Genomic DNA, 23,740 nt, shown 5'->3' on the forward strand with positions numbered 1-23,740 from the left:
CTTTTTTGGTTCTCATACCGAAAATTTTGAGGGCAGATTCGATGGATAAGTTCAGGCCCATCAGTCTTTGCAACTCTTTCTACAAAATCATAGCCAAAGTCCTAACCACTAGGCTCCTCAATGTTCTTCATCCACTTATCTCCCCATAACAAACTGGTTTTGTCCCAAGGAAACAAATTCTAGACTCTATTATCACGGTGCATGAGGTGATTTACTCTCTTGAAGCTGGTAAGAAGGAAGGTTTTCTACTCAAGCTGGATATGTCTAAAGCTTAGTACAGGGTGGATTGGAATTTCTTGATGGCTTTCCTCCAGGCTTTTGGTTTTGATGCCCAGGTCTGTAAACTTATTCTTCAGCTTGTCTCTTCCCCTTCTTTGTTTGTTTTGGTTAATGATTCCCCCTCAAATTTCTTTTTCCCTTCGAGAGGGCTGAGACAGGGTGATCCCCTATCCCCTGTTCTCTTTATCATTTTGGCAAAATGTTTGGGAAGGCTAATTATGAGAAAAAGGCAGGACCAAAGTCTGCAAGGTCTCAAGCCTTCGTCTGCATTTTTCTTTCACCCACCAACAATTTGTGGATGATACTATTCTGGGGGGGGATGCTTCAGTCCAGGAGGCCAGTGTGTTTAAGGGTTTGCTGAATACTTACACTAGGGGTTCTAGCCAGGCAATTAACTGGGATAAGAGCTTGGTCTACTTCAACAATACATTGCTGGAGAGACAGAGGAAAATTGCTCGTATCCTAGGAAGTGGTATTGGGACCCTTCTAGCAAGTTATCTTGGTATGCATTTGGGGTCCAAACCCTTGGACTCTTTTTCGAACAACATCATTGATAGATTCAACAAGAAATTAGCTCGCTGGAAAGGTGCTACCCTCAGCCTGGCCGGCAAATGCACTTTGGTGAAATCTATATTCCAAAATCTCCCCACTTATGCCTTAAGTCTCTTTAGGATATCGACTAAGCATGCTGACAGAATGGAGAAGATTCAGAGGGACTTTCTTTGGACAGGGATTGAAGAGCACAAGAGATATCATCTTGTTGCTTGGGACCATATTTGCCTCCCCAAATGTTATGGGGGTCTTGGTATTAGAAAAATCAGACACCTCAATAATGCCCTTTTAGCCAAACAAATCTGACGCATTTTTCAGAGCACCAGAGAATGGAGGGAAATTATGATTGATAAATACCTGAGAAGGCAGTCTCTCAGCTTTTTGCTTCATGAGACTGAGATTCCTCAAGGATCTTACATATGGAACGGAATACTAAAGGCAAAATTCCTGGCTAAGTCTAAGGCTAAATGGAAAGTCGGCAAAGGTGAAAATATCTTATTTTGGCAGGACAATTAGACGAGCCAGGGACCTCTTATTGATCACCCTTATTATGGAAGATGGACAGAGCCATGTATAAGAAGATTTGGTCTGAAAGTCAGTGATTATAGAACTAGTCATGGATGGCAAGACCTGTCTATGATATCCCCAGACCTTAATTCTTTGATGATTAGCCTGAATGCTATAATCATTAATAACAAGAGGGATGAAGTCATTTGGGGAGATAACTTGAATGGGCAATACTCTATCGCCTATGGGTATTTCTCATTGTGGGATAGAATGGAGAAACCCATTTGGGTTAAGGCCTGGACTCTTGGCCTTACCCCAAAAATTAACATCTTCCTCTGGCTTCTGCTCCAAGACAAAATCTTTACTTTGGACAATCTGGCTAAGAGAGGTCAAATTATCCCCAACAGGTGCAGCTTATGTAAGCACAATTTGGAGACGGTCAATCACTTATTTATTCATTGCCCCTATTCCTCCAAAGTTTGGAACCTTTTGACTAGGGACTTTGGGGTCAACTGGTGTCCCCCGGCTAACATTCAAGATTTCTTCAGCCAATGGAAGAGCTCACACTTGGTATGATAACCCAATTAATTTGCTCCTGGTCCCTTCCGCACTTCTGTTGGAGAATTTGGATAGAATGGAATAACCGAATTTTCAGAGATAGGGAATCCCCTAAGTTTGTTATTGCTAAGAAAATTGAAGGATTAATGAAGGAGAACTTCACCATCACAAAGGAAGGAAACATTGAAAGTGGGAACAATAGAGAAAGGAAATAGGACAGGGACAGGAAAAGACAGGAGGCTAGGTGGTTTTTCCCCCCTGAAAATTGGTACAAAGCCAATCTTGCATGGGAAAAAAAAATTTTAAAAAAAATTTGTGGAGAGAGAAAGTGACGAAAATAGAAAGAAAAATAATTTAAAAAATAAAATAAGGGAAAAAGGAGAAAAGAGGAATTTCTATTTTTAAGGTGCAAAGGTGGCATAAATAGAAAAATAAGAAAAATAGTTGTCATTCCATTAATTGAGGTGTGTAGGTGGCATCTTAGAAGTTTCTGAAAAGTTCCTTAAATCATGCATTTAATATTTGTTGTGATCCACAAAAGAAATGTAATTTTCTAATTGGGCCACATGGTGGTGCTTAGTTGTATTTAGGTGGAATTCTAGAAAGTTGTGGATATTGTAGAAGGTTGTGGATATTGTGTATGTGGAATTCTAGAAGATTGTGGATAAGTCATGCATTGGGTGGTAAGTGCCTATTTAAGCAAGGCATATGAACATTTATAATCAAGCTTTGGAAAGTCAAGCTTCAAGGTGAAAGCTAGAAGGTGTGAAGGCTTCAAGGTGTGATCCCTCCTTAGTAGAAGCTTGGAGAGGAGGAAGTGAGGAGTGAGTTTTCCTGAGTCTATGGACAGAGCACCGAATGTGAAGCAATTTACAGCAAGATTGCGGTGGAGTTGCGAGTTTGTGAGAAGAGCTAGTGGCTGCGGTTTAGAAACAAGGAGGTTGCTTTGCAAGCACAAGTTGAGATCTTGGAGGTTTCTACCAGAGTGTGGATCTAGACTAGCTTGGGTTTGGATTGGATCTTGAGGGGTCTTGCAAAATTGTTATTGTAATTGCTATTGTATTTGGCCGTAACCAGGAAGGCCTTACAACCAAGCACATTGCATGTAATAGTTATTTTATGAATAAAGAGTTGTGATTTGGTATCAAATCTTGTGTTATTGCTTCTTGCTGTTGTGTTTCTGTTGCGTGGTTATATTGCTGGGGGCTAGGACATCTCCTTTGGGGATTTTCCTGCCTTGCGCTGCGTCAAGTGGTATCAAAGCGGGAGTTCCTGAGTGTACAAGCAGATCGCTAAAGTGTGAGGCAGTTTGTACCAAGACTTCAGAGCGGGAGTTCCTAAGTGTGTAGACAGATCGTCGAAGCTGAGGCAGTTTGCACCAAGACCTTGGGAGGACATGCACATTGATCAATGGATGCTAAGATGGAAAACTAAACTTGTTGAGGCATAATCGTAGAGAGCTTGTGGATTGCAGATTCGTAGTGCTGGACTTGTGATGTGGTTCCTGATTGTTCATGCGAGGTGGCAGCTTGCAATCTGACTTGCAAACAATTCGAAGTTGTCACAAGGAGCATGGGAAGGATTTGTTGCAGAGGGTTTACAAAGATCTTGGAAGATGGCTCCGAGAGGATTGGTTTCTAAGATAATTGCAAAACTCCATGATATAGTAGAGAGGAATTTTTCTAAGATGTCTACTCGGCTTGAAGCTAGCTTGGCTGATCGAGTTAAGGATGTTCGAGAGAGAAGATGGCATCGCAAGGTTGAGGTGGAAGAAATTGGTTTTGTTGATCAGCTTGTGGAGTCTAATACAGAACCTGCAGAGCAACTTGAGGTTGTTGCTAAAGATATTCCTAACCTTGTTGATGTTGGGATGGAGATTGGTTTTCATGATCAGTTGATTGAGTCTGACATGGAGATTGTGGAGCACTCAGTCGTGGATGATCCAGTTGTTGTTGGTGGAAGCTTGTATGTGTTGATGCGAGTTTTGTATCACTTACATAACATATTAGCAATTGAACATTTGATACGGAGTATCAAACATACAATTCCTCTCTTGAAAAGTTATTGCTCATGGGATATGAGAATAACTCCAATGTTCCTTACTCTTGTGGATACTCATTCAGTTTTATCGATGTGATTTGCTGGTAATCACGTAGGCGGCCTTACGCTATTCATTCAAGGATGACTTGGGCTTTTGTGGAATGATGGTGATGGTGGCTCGGTTTGTGAAGTGTGCGGGTGGCAGATAATGTTGGTGGTGGTGATGAAGGATGTGTCTGCCAATGATGATGTTGATGGGAAAGCAATGGTTGTGGAAGGTGAATGGATGTGCTTTGATACTTAACTTACTCCTCTAACTTGCTTCTCTAAACTTCGACTACCCAACTACTCACTACTCCTACTCCTATGAATGGAAGGTTAGCAAATGGACGGGGATCAAACCTAATGAGAGCTAACCAGTGGCCTCACTTCCACAAGTGTAATGATTCAAAGGAATAATAGACTAGTTTAACACACAAAGCTTCCCAACCAGCCGCTGGGATGCTAGTGGTCTAGTATTGATCCCTATCAAACATTTACCAATGCTACCGTACAACTATTCATCTACTTTAACTTCACTTAAACAACTTCAAATGCAACCAACTTTAACAACTTGAAAGAAAAATCTAAGTGGAAGTAGAAAACATGCAATAACACCCAATGTTCTTGATCAACATGCCAATCGCAACAATGAAAAAGAGAGCAATTTTGGTATTATTTTCGCAACAATTTCTCCGACAACTTTACAAATGAGAGCAAATGGCCTTATATAGGGGCCAAAAATACAACGGACAGTGGAGATCAAAACAAGATCAACGATCCAGATTGGATCCTCAAAACCCTAATTAGGGTTGCCACCCCATCGGCCAATGAGAAGGCGCCACCTCATCAATGGACCAATGAAAAAAGTGCAAAAAGTGGCAACCAATGAGAAGGCACCAAAATGGTGGCCAATCAGAAATAGACACGTGTCCTATTCTAGAAGAAAGGGAAGTTTGCCTCTTGGGCTTACATCAAATGATCTTCTAATATAACTCTTCCTTTTTCTTTCATCTTCTTAGCTAAGGAAATGAACTTAGCTAGCCTTCCGTTAACTTCTTCCATAGGAGGGCAAGGTGTGTGCTTCGCCTTGAGTTCTGCTGATTTCGCCATGCTATTCGCTGCTTGTAGTATCCTTTCATGATCCTTCTCATATTTCTTCGCAAATCCAATAAAAGCACTGAGAGAGGAAAGGGTGCCCAGATGCTTTTTCTTGATAGCAACCTTTCCCAACCTATCCAATCTCGATCCGAAATCTGTTTTATTGACATCCTCTTCTCTGATATCCTCAAAATCAAGTGCCACCCCAACGTCGCTCATCATGATTGAAATAGAAGTGTTGACGCTTGGACTGTGTCGTGTAATCTCGTTATGTATCTCTTCAAGTGTTCTAAATCTGGTAGTCAATGCAACAAACCAAGATTCAACTATACTCAAACCTCTCTCATCAACCAACCTGGCCCTTTGCAAATGTGCCTCTGGTAGCCCAATGAATGCCTGTAGCCTAGGAATAGCCAAATCTCTGATGGGAAAGAAACCTTTCCACTCTTCTTCGAATAATCTGAACTTGTCTCTAACGGTCACTAATGACTGGAATGTCGAGACAAAGGCAAGAAATTTCGCCCATCTTGGATTGCATCATGGATCCAATCCCTAACTTTGTGTAGCTGAGCTGATATCTCTCTTGAATTGCTCCCGATGTCTTGAGGAAGGGCTACCTGGTACAGTTGTTGGATGGGCTGGCTATCTCTCCAATATTTGTTCTCGGCCTCCAACTTTACTATCCTTTCATTTGCCTTCCTTAACCTCTCTCTGATCGATGCTATACCTTCCTGGACCTCCTCACACTCCATATCACCTGTATTCCTTCCCAAGCTATGTTCCACTATTTCATATTCTTGGGCCACAATCTCATTCACTGACTTGTTGACTGTTGGAATAGCAATCTGCACCTTTCGGTGATCATCATTGTCGCTCCTGATTACCCTTGCCACCGTTCTTGCCATTTGTTTTTGGTTCTCGCTATCACCTTTTTCCATTAACCCTTGGATGTCCTCAGCTGTATGGGTCGTTACCACCTCGCCTCTTGGCATAAGCATTTGTCTTAACCATAGTGGTGCAGTGCATCTCCCCAAATTTGGATTTGGTTCGACTAACAAAGCATCACCAACGGCCTCAGATTCCTGACTTATTGCCTCAATGTCGATTCGTCCATTTTCTTCTCTACTAGTTTCTTCCATATCATTCCCTTGTTGGTTCTCCGAGAGAGGGGAGTATTTGGTGCTTTCACTATAGCCACTTGATTCCGAATCAGAGCTCACCTCCACCGCGGCCCCTTTATCATTTGAATTGACCTCTTGGCCTCTAGCCTCAATTATACTCTCTCTTGATGGCGTTGCATACTGTCTCTTGGCTGGAGGCTCTGGATGTTCTTTGCCCTTCTCTACCTCCAAAGCTTTCTTCTTGCCATATCTAATTATTTCCTGTTGCTGGCCATTTCCTTCATTCCTATGCCCAACTGATTCCTTCATTATACCACGATTTGGTATGTAAATCCACTACCCTTGTAACTACTTCCAAGGAAGGATCCTGATGGTCATCCCAATCCACTGGATTCAATTTTGTTCCTTTTACTGTATCATAGTCTTCTCTCAACACATTTCCATCATCCTTCAGTTGATCCGAAATATCAAGGCCACTCCATCTAATAGCCCTCATCATGTTCACCGTCAGCCTTGAGAAAGCTAGCTTTCTCACATGAAAGTCATCTTTGGCATTGGCCCAAAAGTCTTCTATGGTGGGAACATGCTCAAATTCGTTTCCATGAGATGCCTTGATAAGACTATTAGGGTCAAACCCTTGCCTTGCTCTGTACCATCCTAGATGATACCATTCCAATTTCTTTTTTGCGGCTTCAAAGGAGGCCCGATTTGGGCAACTATCATTGCCAATTATGATTGAGAATGAAATGCTTGTTTTTTCTTCATTTCTCAATATTCTATCATAGTGTTCAAGTTGTCTAGCCAATTCTAACAAAACTACTTTGTCGAGTGGGTACCTTGGAAGCCTCTTGGGACAAACTGTACTTCTTGCCACTCTAATGTATGTAAACTACGGAAATTGGATGAACCAACTCCCAAACTTCTTAATTCTTGTCTCTGCTTCCGATGAAAGTCTTTTAGCCGGTGTCCCTTGTAATACCCTTACTGTCTTCATGGCGAAGGCATCGCAAAATATCTTGTAATCTTTGTTATTGTGTAAATGGAGTTGCGGATAGCATTCATGTACCAAATATTGCCCCGGTCCGCTACCAACTTCTTCTAAGGCCTTAAGTCCCGGACTTTTGTACAATCTAGCAATTAGGTAGAACAGATAGGAGCTCATGTAGAATTGCATTTGGTTTTGTATGGTTCTGAGTTGCAATTCTAAGTTCTCACTTATGATCTTGGCCCAATCAAACCTTCTTTTCCCTTTCTCAATCTCATCAATGAAGAAGTAAATCCAGTTTTCAAATCTCATTCCTTGAGCTAGGCCCATGATCCGACTGAGCAGAACAACGAGATCACCATATTTTGGTTTGAAATCTGCCACTATAAGCCTCGATGATCTGTTGACTCCTTTTCTTCCCTCACGTATCCAATTCTGCTTTAGATGCGTGTAATAGGCCTCTTGGTTATCTTGAAATGATTTAGCTGCTTGATCCATCATTACAATTGTCATGCCCTTGTACTGGGGTATGTTAAATGTTTCTTCAATTGCTTGTTCGCCGATGCTAGCCAACACTCTCTTCCCTTCATCAAAAATGATGGAATTACTGTTTAGATCAAATCTGGATGCACATTCCATAATCAATTCTAGACAAGGCAATGTGGGAGAAAAGGCTGCTGCGTGTACAATTTCACTCTTGTAAATCCTCTTTGCTAAGGGGGATTGTCCTTCCTTCAGTTTGTCCCTCATCCGTATCATGTCCACTGTACAAATATTGGTGTCAGTTATTCTCTTCATTTTCGAGAAGAAGGAAGTATTGGACATCATATCCTCTTTGTCTTTCTTAGTGTTTGCCCGCTTGGGATTCTTACTTGCACTATCATCCTCCATGCTCGTTGCCCTATTATGGGATGGTAGAGTGGTGGACCAAAAGGCAAGAAGAACCAAGCGAAGCAATCCTTAAACTAGAATGAAAGATGGATGTCAGCTTAAGCACTCTTTGCAACTCTAGATGATGAAAATTCACCTTAACCGATAAACTTACAGCGACTTTTCGGAACCTAGGATATGACTTTCAAGTAGTTCAAATCCTTTTGCAAATAGAAATTTACACTCCTAAAACTATCCAACACTTGCCTTCTATGCAAAAATCAAACTTTCATATGTATCTCTTCTCCCAACAAAAATTGCCAAAATATGGTATAAAAATGCAGTCCTAAGTAGGAAAAAATCAGACCTTCACCATGAATTGCTCAAAAATCAGAATCAGATCTGCCTCAATAAAATGCCAAGAATGAAAAATTTTGCCTTTGTCTCAAATTCACCCAAGCATGAAGTCTGAAATCTGCCCAAAATGCTACCTAGGGCACAAATCGCAGCCCAAAAATGGAGGAGAAAACCACCAAAATATACAAGAATTTGCCCACAAGAAAAATCGCCAGGGTCTGAAAATGGAGAAATGCATGCAAAAAACTGCCTTCCACTAAATTCGCCTCCACAAAATTCGCCCTAGTCTGAAAAAAATCTGCTCCTCCACAAAATTCGCCCACATGGAGAGGAAGAAATGATTTGTGAAAATGAAATGGGGAGGAGACTCCCTTTATAGCCAATTTTCTTTCTCCATAAAGCTGGCCTACATGGTCTAGGAGAAAACAAAAAACAAAAATTAAATTCAAGTTAAGGCCCACAATTAAATACTTAGCTCAAAAAAAAAAATTTTGCCAAAAGAAAATTGCACTTTTATATTTTTTCAATTAGCTCCAATTGCAAAACGAAATTAAATGGCCTTGAGGGTGTTAAATATTTCCATTTAATGAGGGTTTAGTAATTAAGACATCATTAAATTTGGATTTTGGCTAACCAAAAGCCATTTTTTCAATATTAAATTACCAAATTCATTAAAAACTTAAAAGTTTTCAAGGCAATTAATCCAATTAAAGCCAATTTTTTGCAATTTTCTACCAAATCGATTTTGCCAAGCTAAAATTAAAATTTAAAAATTAAAATTGCATTTAGAACCAAAAATCGATTTTTTTGCAATTTTCCTCATTTCAACAAAATTTAAAAAAAATTTACCAAAGAAAAGATTTGAGATTTTCCCAAAAACTTAAGTCTAATAAAAATTTCTCTTTTGAAAATTATCCAAATTTACAAAATTAAAACCAAATTTTCAAAAGAAAACGTCTAAGTACAAAATTCACAATTTTATCCTGCCAAGTTGAAATTAACTTAGAAAATTATTCGGCCTAAGGATAAAATTGATAGCTCTGAAAAATCAAGTTAAGAAAACCGGGTGAAAATAAGCTAAGCCTCCCCATATCTGTCCTGAAGGTGCCAAGGCGTGACATTTTCAAAAGTCAAAAAAATTTGGGCAATCCAAAAATTTGCTGAGGTGATTAAAAGAAAAAGGGGGTCCCCAAGATTTGGGGCGATGTGTGAAAACCTCACAACAATATGTTGTAGAGCATCTTGTTGTGAGCAATGAGACTGTTGGTGTTATGAGTTTGGACTGTGTTGATGGAGATCTACATGTTGCTGCTGATGCGGAGTTTGTTATTGTCGGTATGGATTCACTAGTTGTTGATGTGAATGGGAGTTTGCTAATGAAGCATTATATTCAGTTTGTTCCTAGGAGTGAGCATGTTGATTGGATGGTTGAGATTCTAGTGTTTGATAGAGTAATGCAGATGTAGAGGATTTGCATGGTGGTTTTCTTGTCCCTGTTGAGGTGGAAGCCTTTGGTGAAGATGAAGATGGTTGTAGATCTTTCTTTTTGGCATCAAAGTGTGGGACACACTTTTCTCTCTATCAGGGGAGTCTGATGCAAGAGCATCTTGCATGGGAAATTTAAAAAAAAAACAAAATAATTTGTGGAGGAGAGAGAAAGTGACGAAAAATAGAAGGAAAAATAATTTAAAAAATAAAATAAGAGAAAAAGGAGAAAAGAGGAATTTCTATTTTTAAGGTGCAAAGGTGGCATAAATAGAAAAGTAAGAAAAATAGTTGTCATTCCATTAATCGAGGTGTGTAGGTGGCATCTTAGAAGTTTGTGGAAAGTTCATTAAATCATGCATTTAATATTTGTTGTGATCCACAAAAGAAATGTAATTTTCTAATTGGGCCACATGGTGGTGCTTAATTGTATTTAGGTAGAATTCTAGAAAGTTGTGGATATTGTGTAGGTGGAATTCTAGAAGGTTGTGGATAAGTCATGCATTGGGTGGTAAGTGCCTATTTAAGCAAGGCATATGAGCATTTCTAATCAAGTTTTGGAGTAGAAGCTTGAAGAGAAAGAGGAAGTGAGGAGTGAGTTTTCTTGAGTCTATGAACAGAGCGCCGAATGTGAGGCAGTTTACAACAGGATTGTGGTAGAGTTGCGAGTTTGTGAGAAGAGCTAGTGGCTGCGGTTTAGAAACAAGGAGGTTGCTTGGTGGCTTGCGAGCACAAGTTGAGATCTTGGAGGTTTCTACCAGAGTGTGGATCTAGACTAGCTTGGGTTTGAATTGGATCTTGAGGGATCTTGTAGAACTGTTATTGTAATTGCTATTGTATTTGGCCGTAACCGAGAAGGCCTTACAACCCAGCAAATTGCATGTAACAGTTATTTTATGAATAAAGAGTTGTGATTTGGTATCAGATCTTGTGTTATTGCTTCTTGCTGTTGTGTTTCTATTGCGTGGTTAAATTGTTGGGGGCTAGGACATCTCCTTTGGGGATTCTCCTACCTTGCACTGCATCACAACAAGACCCATATCAGCCACGTGTACAGGGAGGCCAATTCAGCAGCTAATTGGTTTGTAAATGAAGCAGTCGCCAAAAATTCAGCGATGACGTGGCATGTCGGCGACAACTTTCCAACGACAGTAAATGATTTAATTACTAGACCGCATTCAGGGAAGTACTAAAACAATCCAAAATTAATAATGGTAAGATATGCCAGATTGCACGTCGGACTAGGAGTTAATGAAAATCGTGCGAAGCTCTTTCCAAACCATCATAGCGTGTACGTATGGCACGCTTCATGGGTTGTCTTGTATACAACCATTAAAATTGATAAATGCAAAAATGTTTTCGAGTTTCACATTTTGAAGGAGGCAGAAGTTTGTAAGAGAACCGTGAGCAGGTGGGGGCTTTTTGAACCTGAGGAAACCATGGTAGGGGAGAGAAGTAGGAGGGAGCCGTCGGGGGAGGCGGAGAACTGGAAGAAGAAACCAAAGGTGTGGCATAAGCTGGAGAAGGGCGGTATCACAAGATTCCTTGAGAAGCTCCATGAATTTGATGTGGAGATAACTAAGATTATGGTGGATTCCTGGAAAAATGGGAGAGTTAAAAATCGATGGGGTCACCCACCACGTCAATGTGAAATTGATAGCCCAGGTTACGGAGATCCCTCTGCAAGGGATTAACTTCTTCAAAGACAAGAAAATGTCGGCTAACGCTGTCAAAGGTTTTGTGAAGGATGAAGATGAAAGGAAGAAACTCATCAAGGCGGAAACGTATTATGAGATGGAGTCAATTAAAAAGTTTTGGAGGTATGTCTTAAGGGTTATTATTGAATACATGTCTCTGGACCCTAGATTTGATAGGATCAGAACACATCATTTCATTTTGCTTAATCATTTTAGGCATGGAATCAAAATCTCTTTTCCTTTTTATCTTTTTACCTCCATGAGCAAGAGTATCGAGGGTTTTAAGAGGAAACCTACTGCTAACCTAGCCCTTCACGAGGGTTTACTCCTCCTGGTCTATGAGTATCTGAAGACTCAAACTAGGGGAAAATCCCTCGGTGATACTGGGTATGCATCTAAAGAAACTGGGAGTTCAGACTCAAAGGATGTACATAGCATAAAATCGAAAGAAGAGGATAATACTTCCTCTAAAGGTAAAACCCCTAAGGAAGAAAGGAATGTCACTCCTTCTGCCCGCATTCCCTGCAAAAAGAGCCCTAGAGGCTTACCCCCCAATCCCCCTAAGTCTGAGCATCAGGAGGAGGAGAAGGATAATGATGAAGAAGAGGATACAAAATCAGAGGAAGAGAAGAAGGGGGAGGATAATGAGAAGGAGGAGGAGAAGGGGAGGGAAAGTGAAAAAGAGGAGGAGGATTTAGCTGACATGCCGGGAAATCCCAAGAAAAGGAAAGCAGATGAGGCTTCACTGCTAGAAGAAACCAATGACCAGATTCCAAAGACTCCAAGCCTTGGCCCTTCTACTTCTCCGTCTGAGGGGAAGATAGAAATTCTGGTGAAAGAGAGTGGGGAGGTGATAACGAAAAACAGGAGGAGGTTTTGGAGGAATTTTAACACGAAAACCGCGAAATTTGGGATAGTCAGGGAGCCAATGAATCTCCAAGTGATGGAAGATAACAATGGCAAAGCCCACTTTGATGAACTCATAGACCCTGCACTAGTCGTTATCTTAGATAATAAGAGGGAAATTGAGCTTAATCTTTTGAACAATGCAAAGAACAGCATGATAGACAATTTTCGGTCTATCAAATGGCTGTTCCATGAAATTGAAGACCTTAAGGGGAAAAGAAGCTAGGAAGGAAGCCAGAGAATCAGCAGCAACCAAAGGCACAATGAAGAGAAGAGAAGCTAGGATGGAAGCCAATGGCACAACAACGTCTAAGGACACAATGCTAACCAAGAGGACAGAATCACCAAGGTTGAACAAAGAGTCCAAAGGATGGAGTTCTCCCATCAAAACTTGGCTAATTAGGTGATTGCTACATTGAACACCCTGAATGAGAATATTAGTAGTCTGGGTGAATCACTGATGAGTGTTGGATTTGGCACGGAAAAGATGGAGAAGGGCAGCTTGGACATTGGACAGGCTGAGGATGATTTGAAAGAAACCAAGGATCCAGCAGATGCTTAGAACCAGGACTAGGAAGGCGCAGAAAACCGGAAGGCCAATGAAGCTACAGAGACCCTACAGGTTCTTGATAGGGAGAACTAATAGTTAGCGCTTTCTTTTTGTCTCGTCTTTTTCTAGTGTAGTTGGTTTTTTGTCTCTTGGCTACAGGCCTGTCGTTTGGGTTTGGCTTTTGTTAAGCAGATGCATTGTAGCTGGACTTTATTTTATATTTCTATTTCAAATATGTTGTAAAAACTTTCGGGTTTTAGGATCCCTATAAAACCTATTTTACTTAATCAAAAACATATGATTACAAACACTAAATCATTAGCTTGTCTGTAAAGTTGTAACCCAGGTGAATAACATGAAATCAATAAAACGTTGATACTTAGCATTTAAATTTGGTTTAATACATGAATTACAAACCAATGTTCAACAATAGCTTCAACAGCATAAACTTGGTATTTACCATCATCTATCCAGGTTATGTGCTCAAGTAGGTTACAAATAAGGACATCGACAAAGATGAGAAGCCTCTATAGCATCAAAAAGGCTATGGAGCCAACTATGTAATTGAGAACAAAGATCGCAACTGACTTTGAAATCTATACTCAAGAACGGGATATCTTTTTTTCTGAAGCCACTTCTAGGGTAGCTAACATTTGCATTCATTAAAGCATTGATTTAGACATTTAAATATTTCAATTTAAGCATTTTAATTTTATTGTAATAGATGCATGGTAGGAAATTTCTAAGCTAAATTATGATTTGCATTCTTTGGAACATCAATTTGAAATTTAAATATTTTTTTCTCTAATAAAATGTTCAAATTTAGGATTTGTGAAGCTTAAGCATTTTAAATTTTAATTTATAGATGCATGGTGGAAAAACTTGGTCCTAAGGTGCCCAATTTTCAGATTGACATTATCTTAGACAGCACTTTGGGTTGCAAATACAATTGGAGTATGTTTGAGCACATACACACTGAAAAAACATGCATTGTCAATGCAAAGGTTGGATAACCCCATCTTTATGCATTACAATGTGTGCCTCCACCACAAGTAGATTTTAGGGGGATATGAAAAATTAGCCTCAACGGAATTGGAGAAATATGAACCAGCATCTAACTGAAAGCATCATCAAGAATACTGAACATGCATTTACGGAAGCATTACATGCGTGGATTGATTACATTAACCCTAGAGCAAGGCTTGTAGTGACAGGGGGAGGAGAGGCAAACCCCTACAACTAGAGACAAAGAAGTCATCCAAATCAATGCCACTGTCTTTTTTACAGACAGAATGGTTGTACTTGCTTCTTTGACATACACAAAGAAGCAAATGGTCCAATAGCTTGTATCTAATGTTAGAAGTAGTAGCTCTATGCAACCTTAGTTCGATCCTTCTAAGTCTTATGTTCCTAATTCCATGTATGCATTGACTTCTAGATTCAGTGTTTCTGTACAAGAAAAACATTTAAGCATATCAAAGCAATTTTTCTTTCAAGTTTAATTCAACTCTTGATACAGCATTTCTTAGTGTTTTGTCCATGCATGCATGATAGATATAATTATAGCAGCAATAATCATTTGTAAAAAATTCAGCAAACTGAAATATAAGATTTTTCTGAAAAAATTTGGATTTACAAAATAATATAAAAAAATTGTAGAAAAGGAGACAAACTGTTTTTTTACATAAGGGCATTTTCATAGCATACAGATGTAGAGAGCAACTAAAATAGAGTTTAACCCATGAATTGTAGAAAGCAAAATTGTCATTTATATTAATATTGCTGATTACATATGCAAATATTCAGTTAACATTTAAGGAGGGCAGACACCAAATAGTCATCTAAGTCTGAGATTAAATATTAGTAATGAAACCGGGAGATGCATCTCCACCCCCTGAGACGCATCTTGGAGATGGAGACGTGTGTCCAAGTCTTTTCATCCATCCAAAGTCTTCGATTTTTGTCAGAGAGTCTACTGCCATCTCCCCATCTCCAACTAAGTTTCCTCTCGTGTTGAACATTCTTTTCCTTCTCCATTTGCTGTTGGAAACACTAAAGGTGCCCTAGAAGAGTGAAACGTGCACATAAAAATACAACCAGGTTTGCATTTACATTTGTTTCCAATACTTTTTGTTGTTTATACCTCCAGCAGGCCTGTAATCATGGCACGATGAGACTGAGAGACTGAGGTTCAAGTTTTTATTTTAGATTTTAAGCATTTACATGCCATGTGAATTCTTCCATATTTTCCATACATGTCTGCCAGCACAAAACCATCAGCAAGTATGTGCCTTATGAACCATTCATTAGAAGGCCCCTTAAGCTTATCAACTGATAAGTAGGAGATATTCTCCACAAGTGAAATTATGATATTTCAATCAGGATTCTATAGTTTTTGAGTCAAATTCACTGACCCATGTTTCATGAGTAGTGGTTCACACAAACTCGTCTCTCGTGAGAACGAATGGAATACTTAACTCATTGGATCTAGGTGATGCCTACAGAGGTGAAGCACTAGGACTTCCCAGGAGATCAACCATCCCAATACTACTCCATCTCAAGCACACTTAACTACAAATCGTTCATGGTTAAACCCACTCTTTTTCCAACCCCATTTGCAAAACCTTCACCAAGTGTTGTGCCTTATGAACCATTCATTAGAAAGTCCCTTAAACTCATCAAGCGATAAGTAGGAGGTATTTTCCACAGCAAGTCAAATTGTTATGTTGCTATCAAGATAGGATGTGTAATTTTTGAGCCTAACTCATTGACCCATGTTTCATGAGTAGTGGTTCACACAAACCCATCTCTCATGAGAATAAATAGAATACTTAACACTCACTGGATCTAGGTGATGCTCACAGAGGTGAAGCATCGGCACTTCCTGGAAGGTCTAGACTCCCTCATGCCCTGATAGTCAACCTTCTATTCTGGGGTACTTTTCGGTGGCTGAGAGCTCTTGGTTGTCTTTCTTCTCTCCTTGCTTCAAGGCCCCAGGTGTTGTATCTCTTTTTCTTTTCGCTTGTCTTCTAGTTGTTCTTTCTTTCCCCAGACACCATTTGGTGTTCCTCTTGTTGGTTGTGATTTTCACATTAATAATTTATCTTATCTTTTTTTGTGATTTTCACCAAAAGAAGCAATTGGGGAAACACTAACCAAATTTTTTCCCTAGAAAATTATAATTTGGTTTGCCATTTTATTCTGAAGAACAGTTTTTGCTACTAAGAGTAGAACAATGTCGATCCCCATCCTAACATAAGAACTTTTAAGAGATTTCTTGGAAGAATTGATGAACATGGTTTGCTGGTTCAACTAATGCTTATAATGAGGAATACATAGCAATATACTGCTGACAATAAGGACAAGGAACAAAGACAAGGCAATAAGACAAAGATTCTAAAATTAAAAAAGATTTACTGGTTTCCCAGTCGGTGCCTGCAGGTGTCTGTATGGGATATTTGGAGCTGAAATAGGACGCCCTGATTCTGAAATTGAGCAGCTCCACTATTGGAGCAAACTTCACGCAACAGTGTGCCTTATATGACTGATGCCCCTCGGCTTAGGGCATAATCCATAAATTTGTTGAATGTCCTGCTTTCAACTATTTTGATCTCCAGAGGACCGACGGATTTGTCAGCTGCTCTGCTTTGTCTGTACACTGAATTTAAATTCTCCTCCACAGTGAGACAACACTGCTGCAACACCTCACCAAGCACTTCCACATGCGTATGCGTTGAAGTGTTGAGCACCCCAAAAAGAATGTAATGCCTAGTAATGGTAGATACGTCTGCGTAGCTCTTCTAGTCAATCCCTCGAGCTCCATAACTCTCCAGATTTTTTGTGCTTTGTCCATCGCAATTTGTGGCTCCACTTCATCAATTTTGTCAAAATCAATGCCTAGCGTTACATTTTTCTTACACACAAAGTGAAACTGAAGTCTCCAGTTGTGGAAAGCGGGACAGTTGACCAATTGATGGTTTATGCTCTAGCAATCAATCAACGCAAGGCACCCAGCTGCGTGAAGTCTGCTTCAACAGTGGAGCTGCTCAATTCCAGAGTTAGGGCATCCTATTTCAGCCCCAAATGTCCCAAATGGACACTGTCTTGTCTTTGTATTTCATTCGGAATTTGAAATATCAAAATCCTCCATGATTCTACCCAAATTCAATACTGGATATTACAGGGGAAAATCTAGCCCCAGGGCGGAAGCTGATAATTTAGTGAAAGAGTTCTGGAGAAGTCTTACTCAAATGCTAAAATATCTTATTGGTCTACAGAATCAATTGACAACTATCTTTGATGGATGGAGTATATAATGGAGCACAAGCAGTTAATGTCGAGGTGCTTATAGCAGACTTGGGAAGTACCAGCACCCACACATATTATCGTACCGCAAAAGAGACACTGAGCGAAAAAGAAACTGTAGCTGGGCACCTAATGCTTAGGGATTTCAAGGAAACGAGCCAGAAAATTCCAACATTCTATTCAAACAACTAGCAACTGAAAATGCTGGTGCCAATAAACTGACAAGAAATTGGCGAGTAACTTTTCATCAATTCTATTGCATATATGTATAACAGGTCACGTAATAGTTGAGCTCAATTTTGTTAAATTATACTCATTGCCAGTTGCTCTATATTTGGAATGTAGAGCTTGAAACTTTGGCAAACCATATTGCATACTAGTGATACTGATTGACCTGGCATTGTGGAGAGAAATGAAAATCCTTTAGTTGTGTGGGGTGCAAAGTACTGATAAACATAATTGGTTTTTTACCTCTCCTTCACATATGTTTAGATTCTTGAATAAGCTTCTTGGTCTACACAACTCCACTTTAGCGTGCCATTTTTTAAAAAAGCTAATTTGGCAATCCGATCAAAATTCAAAACGCTGATGCAAACAAAACATACGTTTGCCCATAAATTCTTCTTTCTCACTTTCGTGGAGTGTGAAAACTACATGTGGACAAGGGAAAATAGAAATAAAATAGAAATAAAAGTAAGGAGGAAGGAGACCTGGAGGGCGCGACGATCCATAAGCAAGCTTCTCAAGCGATTGATGGAATGAAAAATGTCGCCCCTGCCAACCGGTTTTCCTTCGCCCATCCAACTCCGGAATGCTAGCGAAACAGCGTTCACAGGCACCCTCTCCAACCGTGAAGAGAGGCTCTTCCCTTTCTCTTTCTCTCTCTCCTCCTCCTCATCATCTGAAAAGCCTCTTCCGCAGCCCACTGTTGAACTATGTAAAGGGTTTCGTAATTCTGATGAAAAGGTAGACGAGGGAGGCAATGCAGCATACCAGTATCGCTTCGTTTTAACCCAAATGCTGGTTATCTGTGGCCTCAACATACCTCTTTTCTCTTTTCTTTTCAAACCGCAAAAGTTTGGGCTTCAACATCTTGTTTTCATCATATAACAAATATAGCCTTACAAACCAGTACGGGGATCTGTGATCGTTGCTTCGGTAGGAAACGGCGAGCTGAAATATGGAGGGTTTTTTTAATGGTCTATGGGACAGTAACCTTTGTCCATTTTTCAATGAATGAGTGGAAGAAAGATTTTAATTGCATTTCTGTTCGTTTGGTTGGTGGAATTTGAATAACCTGGATTTCTACAAACCTTAGTTTAACCAAATTAAGGTTTTGCATAACTTCATTCCGATTTTTGGATTTTACTAAAACAGTTTGTTTCACTCGGAAGATGCATGTGAAGTGCCTAAGCTTGGAGTTGAAGGCAAATTTCAAAAAGTAGTCCATTCTATTGTTTTTACACTACTTAAAAAAGAAAACCAAGTTTTGATTTTCAATTCCTGCCTACTAGTAGGAATTTGGAAAACTTGGTTTTGAGGCAAAATTGCAAGCTGCGTATGCTAATTTCATTTTGCAAATTTTGAAACAAACGCACAAATTTTCAAATCTGGGTTTTGAAAAAGCCAATTCAACCATATGGACCCTAAAGTTATTCCAATGGACCTTTATGCAAACTTGTAAAAGTGGGAGGAGAAAAGCAATTTGTAACTTCTTGATTAATTAGTCACTTTGGATTTTGATAATTTGGCTTGGAGTTTTGTCTAGCTATTTTTCCTCAAATATGTAGTTCAAGTTGCCTTCCTCTAAAATATTTGCATATTCGGATTTGATGACATTGTACACCAAGCACTCCATGACAAAATGGTGCTTCGTCTCAATAGCTCTTGTATCGCAGAATATGCATGTCCTATTTTCTCATTCCTCTTTTGGCACTAGTCATCTACTTGTTTCACATTTAAATTTATGAGAGCGAGTTCTAAGTTGGGATATGAGCATATTTTGCTCTTCATTTAATATTTACTCCTATATATGCTTTTTCCTCATGATTTGTTATAGGATAAAATTCCTTGATATAATAAAAATTTTCCATCTATTGTGCCTTGTCCATATAATACTTATAAAAATTCACAAACAATTTTTTTTCATTTCTTCATTACTAATCGGGCACTTTGTTTTGCTTCATCCACGTGCTTTTTCTCTTATCTAGCCTCTCCTCGGTGACTAACTTAGGTCACAGTGGATTTGCATACCCTAAGTTTGTTAAACTAACCACCAGCATTCCCCTTCAGGATTTGTGACATGACTTAACCATCTCTTGTGTTCTATAAGTCTAGTATTTGTATCGAGCATTAATAGGTTGATCTTTTGAGCAACAACAACCCTAACTTGTAACAATGGTATCAAAGTTCGGTCATAATTTTGAATCTCCTTGGGTAATGTTGAGGGGAGGATTGTTGGATTTACTACCAACATTCCCCTTTGGGATTTTTGGTATGGCTTAACTATTTCTTATCTTCTACAAATCTAGTGGTTGTATTGAGCATTAACAAGTTGATCTTTTGGTGCAATGCCAACCCTAGCTTGTAATATAGTTTTCTTTAGGGAACTTAGCAACTGAACCATTTTCTTGGCTTCTAAGGGGAAGGAGCCAACTTCTGCCAGCAAGATCCCATAAGGTACAATTATTTTGATTTTGAGTTTGCTAATGATAAAATATTACTATATTCTTTCAACCTATCTCCATTTCTAATATGACATAATATTGAACCCAAATTTCATACCCGTACTAGACCAACCAGGTGACTAATAAACAAAGCAACATTTTCTTGGTCTTTCAATCCCTTATTTGTACATTCCCACAATTATCTTGTACGTAATACAACACTTTCCAGCCCCATTGAACTTTTTTTTTTGTATGTTTCCTAGCTAAGCTTGTTTTGAAGATTGACTCCCAAATATGTGCACTCGTTCACTATTTCTAGAAGATTACCTTCAAAAAGAAACGTTCTTGAGGGAGCTTCATATTTCTCTTCAAAGAGAAGATTGTCACTTTGGTTTTGTTGGCGTTCACTTGCATTCCCACTTCTTGAGAAAAGGTTTCCAATGTCTTCAAGTGTCCTCTCAAACCATTGGTCATCCTAGTGATTAGGATTAGATCATCCACACACAAAAGTAGTTTTATCACATAGCTAGTTAGTTGCACCCTCTCACTAGTGACCTTGTTTAACCATTATTCTAAGTCACCAAAACAAATGACTAAATAAAATGATCAATGATTTCTTTATCATTTTAATATAATCTTTAACTTTTTATAACTTTTATTATTCACTAATGGAGTTTTTCTCCCATAAATACGTCATTATCAATTAACTTCCTTGAATATCCTCTCAAATAAATCACCTCAATGTACACTCAAACTCCTTAAAATCTATCTATGAACTCTTGAAGAATTAAATAAAAACCCTTTATGCACTCAAAGGAAAACACCACGTCTATCTCTGCATATCAAAATAATTTAAACTATCAATTTAGCATTTTATAATCTCAATGTATAATTTCTATTAAACTTATTGACATGTATAATGTGTTTCATGAGTTGTGGTTCACATGTATATTGAACCCATCTGATCTCATCATGAGAGTGAATGAATGAATGAACGTCACAACTTGATTATTAGCACTAGCCATTGGATCTAGGCATCCATGCTCAATGCTCATAAAGCCTTTGAAGTAGTGAGAATTGTGAGGAGGTCAGTACCCACTGTAGAACCAATCCAACTTAGAAAACATAAAAATTTAATTTTTTTAAAGAAAATTAAGACATTGTTATAAAATTCTACAGCATTATTAATTGTTTTAAATATAAATTTAAAACTATTTAAACATTCTTAAACTTAAAAATGAAAAATAAGATATAAATTAACATTTTAACTATTAATTGATCAAAAATAAAATTTAATGAATCTAATATTAAAGTGAACAAATATAATATTTTTAAATTATTAATAATATAATAAATTAATTAAAAATTACAATTAAAAACAAGCAATAGCCTACAACACAATGGTAATCTATGAGCCTCTCATGGGGGAGGTCTTAGGTTTGTCCAAATAAAGAATAATAAGATTTAAATACTCATAATTAGGAGATATTGCATCATAGATTTGGCAATCATAACTTTATGATGTTTGATATACTATATAATAAGAAACATCTAGTGAAATAATTATGTTTCCATTTCTATTTTTCTATTGATGAAATATAAACATTATTGTTATCAATGTAAAAATGTAGTTTATAAAAAATTAAATTATGATATTAAATATAATACAAATTTATGTATTATTATTATTATTTTATATTGTACCATTTCATACTTGTATTCATATTTTTATATAATACAATATTAATGTTCTTTTATATTTTTGCAAAACTATATCATATATATTATTTTATGTTTATTAAATAAATAATTATAATTCATAAATAATTAGATTATATAATTTGAACTATTTACATATTACTAAATATTTGTAAAAATATATTATATTAGAATATATATTTAAATTTTAGAATTCATTTATCTTTTTGAAAATTTGGATATATTATTTTGTCCATTAAAAAAATATATTAGCTTTTTAAATCAAGGTGCTATTTATATATGTATAGTACACACAACAAAGGTTGACTTGGTTTACATTAAGGAGTTCTATATAATGAAAAAATATTTGGTTAGCATATTTACTCATTCACAAATAAATCACATTGCCTTAGTAATCCATTTATGTACAAATAAGACATGGCAGACAAGAGAAAACAAATAGGTCAAAGAATGATGCAAGATAAAACTACAAAATCTCATAAGATGGAAATAAATTTGAAGAATTCAAGGAGTCATTGAATAATCAATTTTAAATGCCATAAGAAAGATTAAGATAAATCATTAAGTATGTTTAGAGTGTGGATAATGATATGTCTATAATAGTCAATTACTTTCAAAACACATTCTTTTTTTTTCATTCTTGGCTATGGAATATTCTCCTTCACTACTTACCCACTCCATGCATGTTAGTTGCATAGGGTCATTTTCACCTCTCTAGTAATTTAAATTTAGAAATCCTTTTTTTCTTTTTGGCACAATTTTACCCTTGTTGATGTTTCTTTAAGATGTTACTTTAGCTTATTAGAATTTTCACACAACTTTTCACCATATTTGTACCTTGGGTTCATCTTACTTCCACACTTTAATTCTTACACCAAACTTTAAATGTATTAAATCGCTCACTTACTTTTGACCTTGAAACCCTTCAAGTAACAAGTTTCTTAGATGTTCAACATATATCCTCGGTCACATGGTGCTTGTGAAGATGGATTGTAAGGGCTCCTTCTTGACGATGGGCATTCATATTACCTCTTCCAGTACTTGCACACAAGTGTTCCCCCTCATTTGCAGAAAGTGCATTTAAACCATTTTTCCTTGGAAATATGGGTGATGCCTCTTACACCATGTGATCTTCTACTTCATCGGCCTTATCTCTATTCTGCTTAGGTTCCTCATTTTTATTCTACTCTAAATTCATCTTCTTATCTATCTAGATAATTACAAGAGAATTGGAGCATTAATGTTATGGTGGGTTTAAGTTCATTCGTTGGATACTACTATACTTGATTTTCAATTGCCCTTTTAACATGTAATTGTACATGCTTTGAGAGTCATAATCTAGAGAATGATTGAGTTTCATATCCATAGTCCTTTGACCTTTGAACATATTAATTGTAATTCAAAGAAGACAAACATAAAATTCATCACATTGATTGGCATTACGCAGAAGTAATAAATGACCACCTCACATATTTCTCCATACCATTTCAAGCATTAAACATTTCCTTCTGACAATAGAAACATGCACATTTTTTCTCCTCTAAGTCATAAGCATCGTGCTCTAATATGTTCCAATTTGGCTACGAAGATTATAATTATGTATATAGAGGTAAGGGGTTTAGTTGATGCACACCTATTTTTTATCAAATGTGGGAAGTTGTGAGCTCTACAAATTAGTAAGGAATTGCATTACCATATTGTAAGAAGTGGTTTAGAATCTCATGCTTTTGTAGGGAATTCCCTCATGTTATGTATGCCCAATATGGATATGTTGAAAACACATGAGAAACATTTGATAAAATGTTTGAATGAGGATGCATGATAAATGTTTGATGAAATGTTTAATATATGATTCATGAGAATTTTTTGATGAAACGTCTTATTGATATCGAGACATCTTCTCTTGTAGACTAAGAATACTAAAGAGTCCCTCCCACTTTCTTACCAAAAAAAACTTCAAAATGTTAGGCCTGACTCTGTTGTAATGGCTTGTGTTATATAAG

General features: G+C 37.8%; 1 protein-coding gene and 1 pseudogene across 1 annotated transcript in view; both read right to left on the bottom strand.

The window, feature by feature from the left end:
- The window catches only part of LOC149538668 (Tetratricopeptide repeat (TPR)-like superfamily protein), a 35,981-nt gene extending 17,397 nt beyond the window's left edge, over positions 1-18,584 (bottom strand). Inside the window, exon 1 of the mRNA XM_089799997.1 lies at positions 18,063-18,584. Coding sequence (XP_089656123.1) covers positions 18,063-18,395 — 333 coding nt within the window. The 5' untranslated portion in view covers positions 18,396-18,584. The remainder of the gene's footprint in view (positions 1-18,062) is intronic.
- LOC149538669 (indole-3-acetic acid-amido synthetase GH3.6 pseudogene) lies at positions 14,794-17,168 on the bottom strand (annotated as a pseudogene).
- Positions 18,585-23,740: the final 5,156 nt, after the last annotated feature.

Source organism: Cupressus sempervirens, chromosome 9 (assembly GCF_028749045.1).
Source record: "Cupressus sempervirens isolate cs-2001-9-10 chromosome 9, ASM2874904v1, whole genome shotgun sequence".
Lineage (NCBI taxonomy): Eukaryota > Viridiplantae > Streptophyta > Pinopsida > Cupressales > Cupressaceae > Cupressus > Cupressus sempervirens.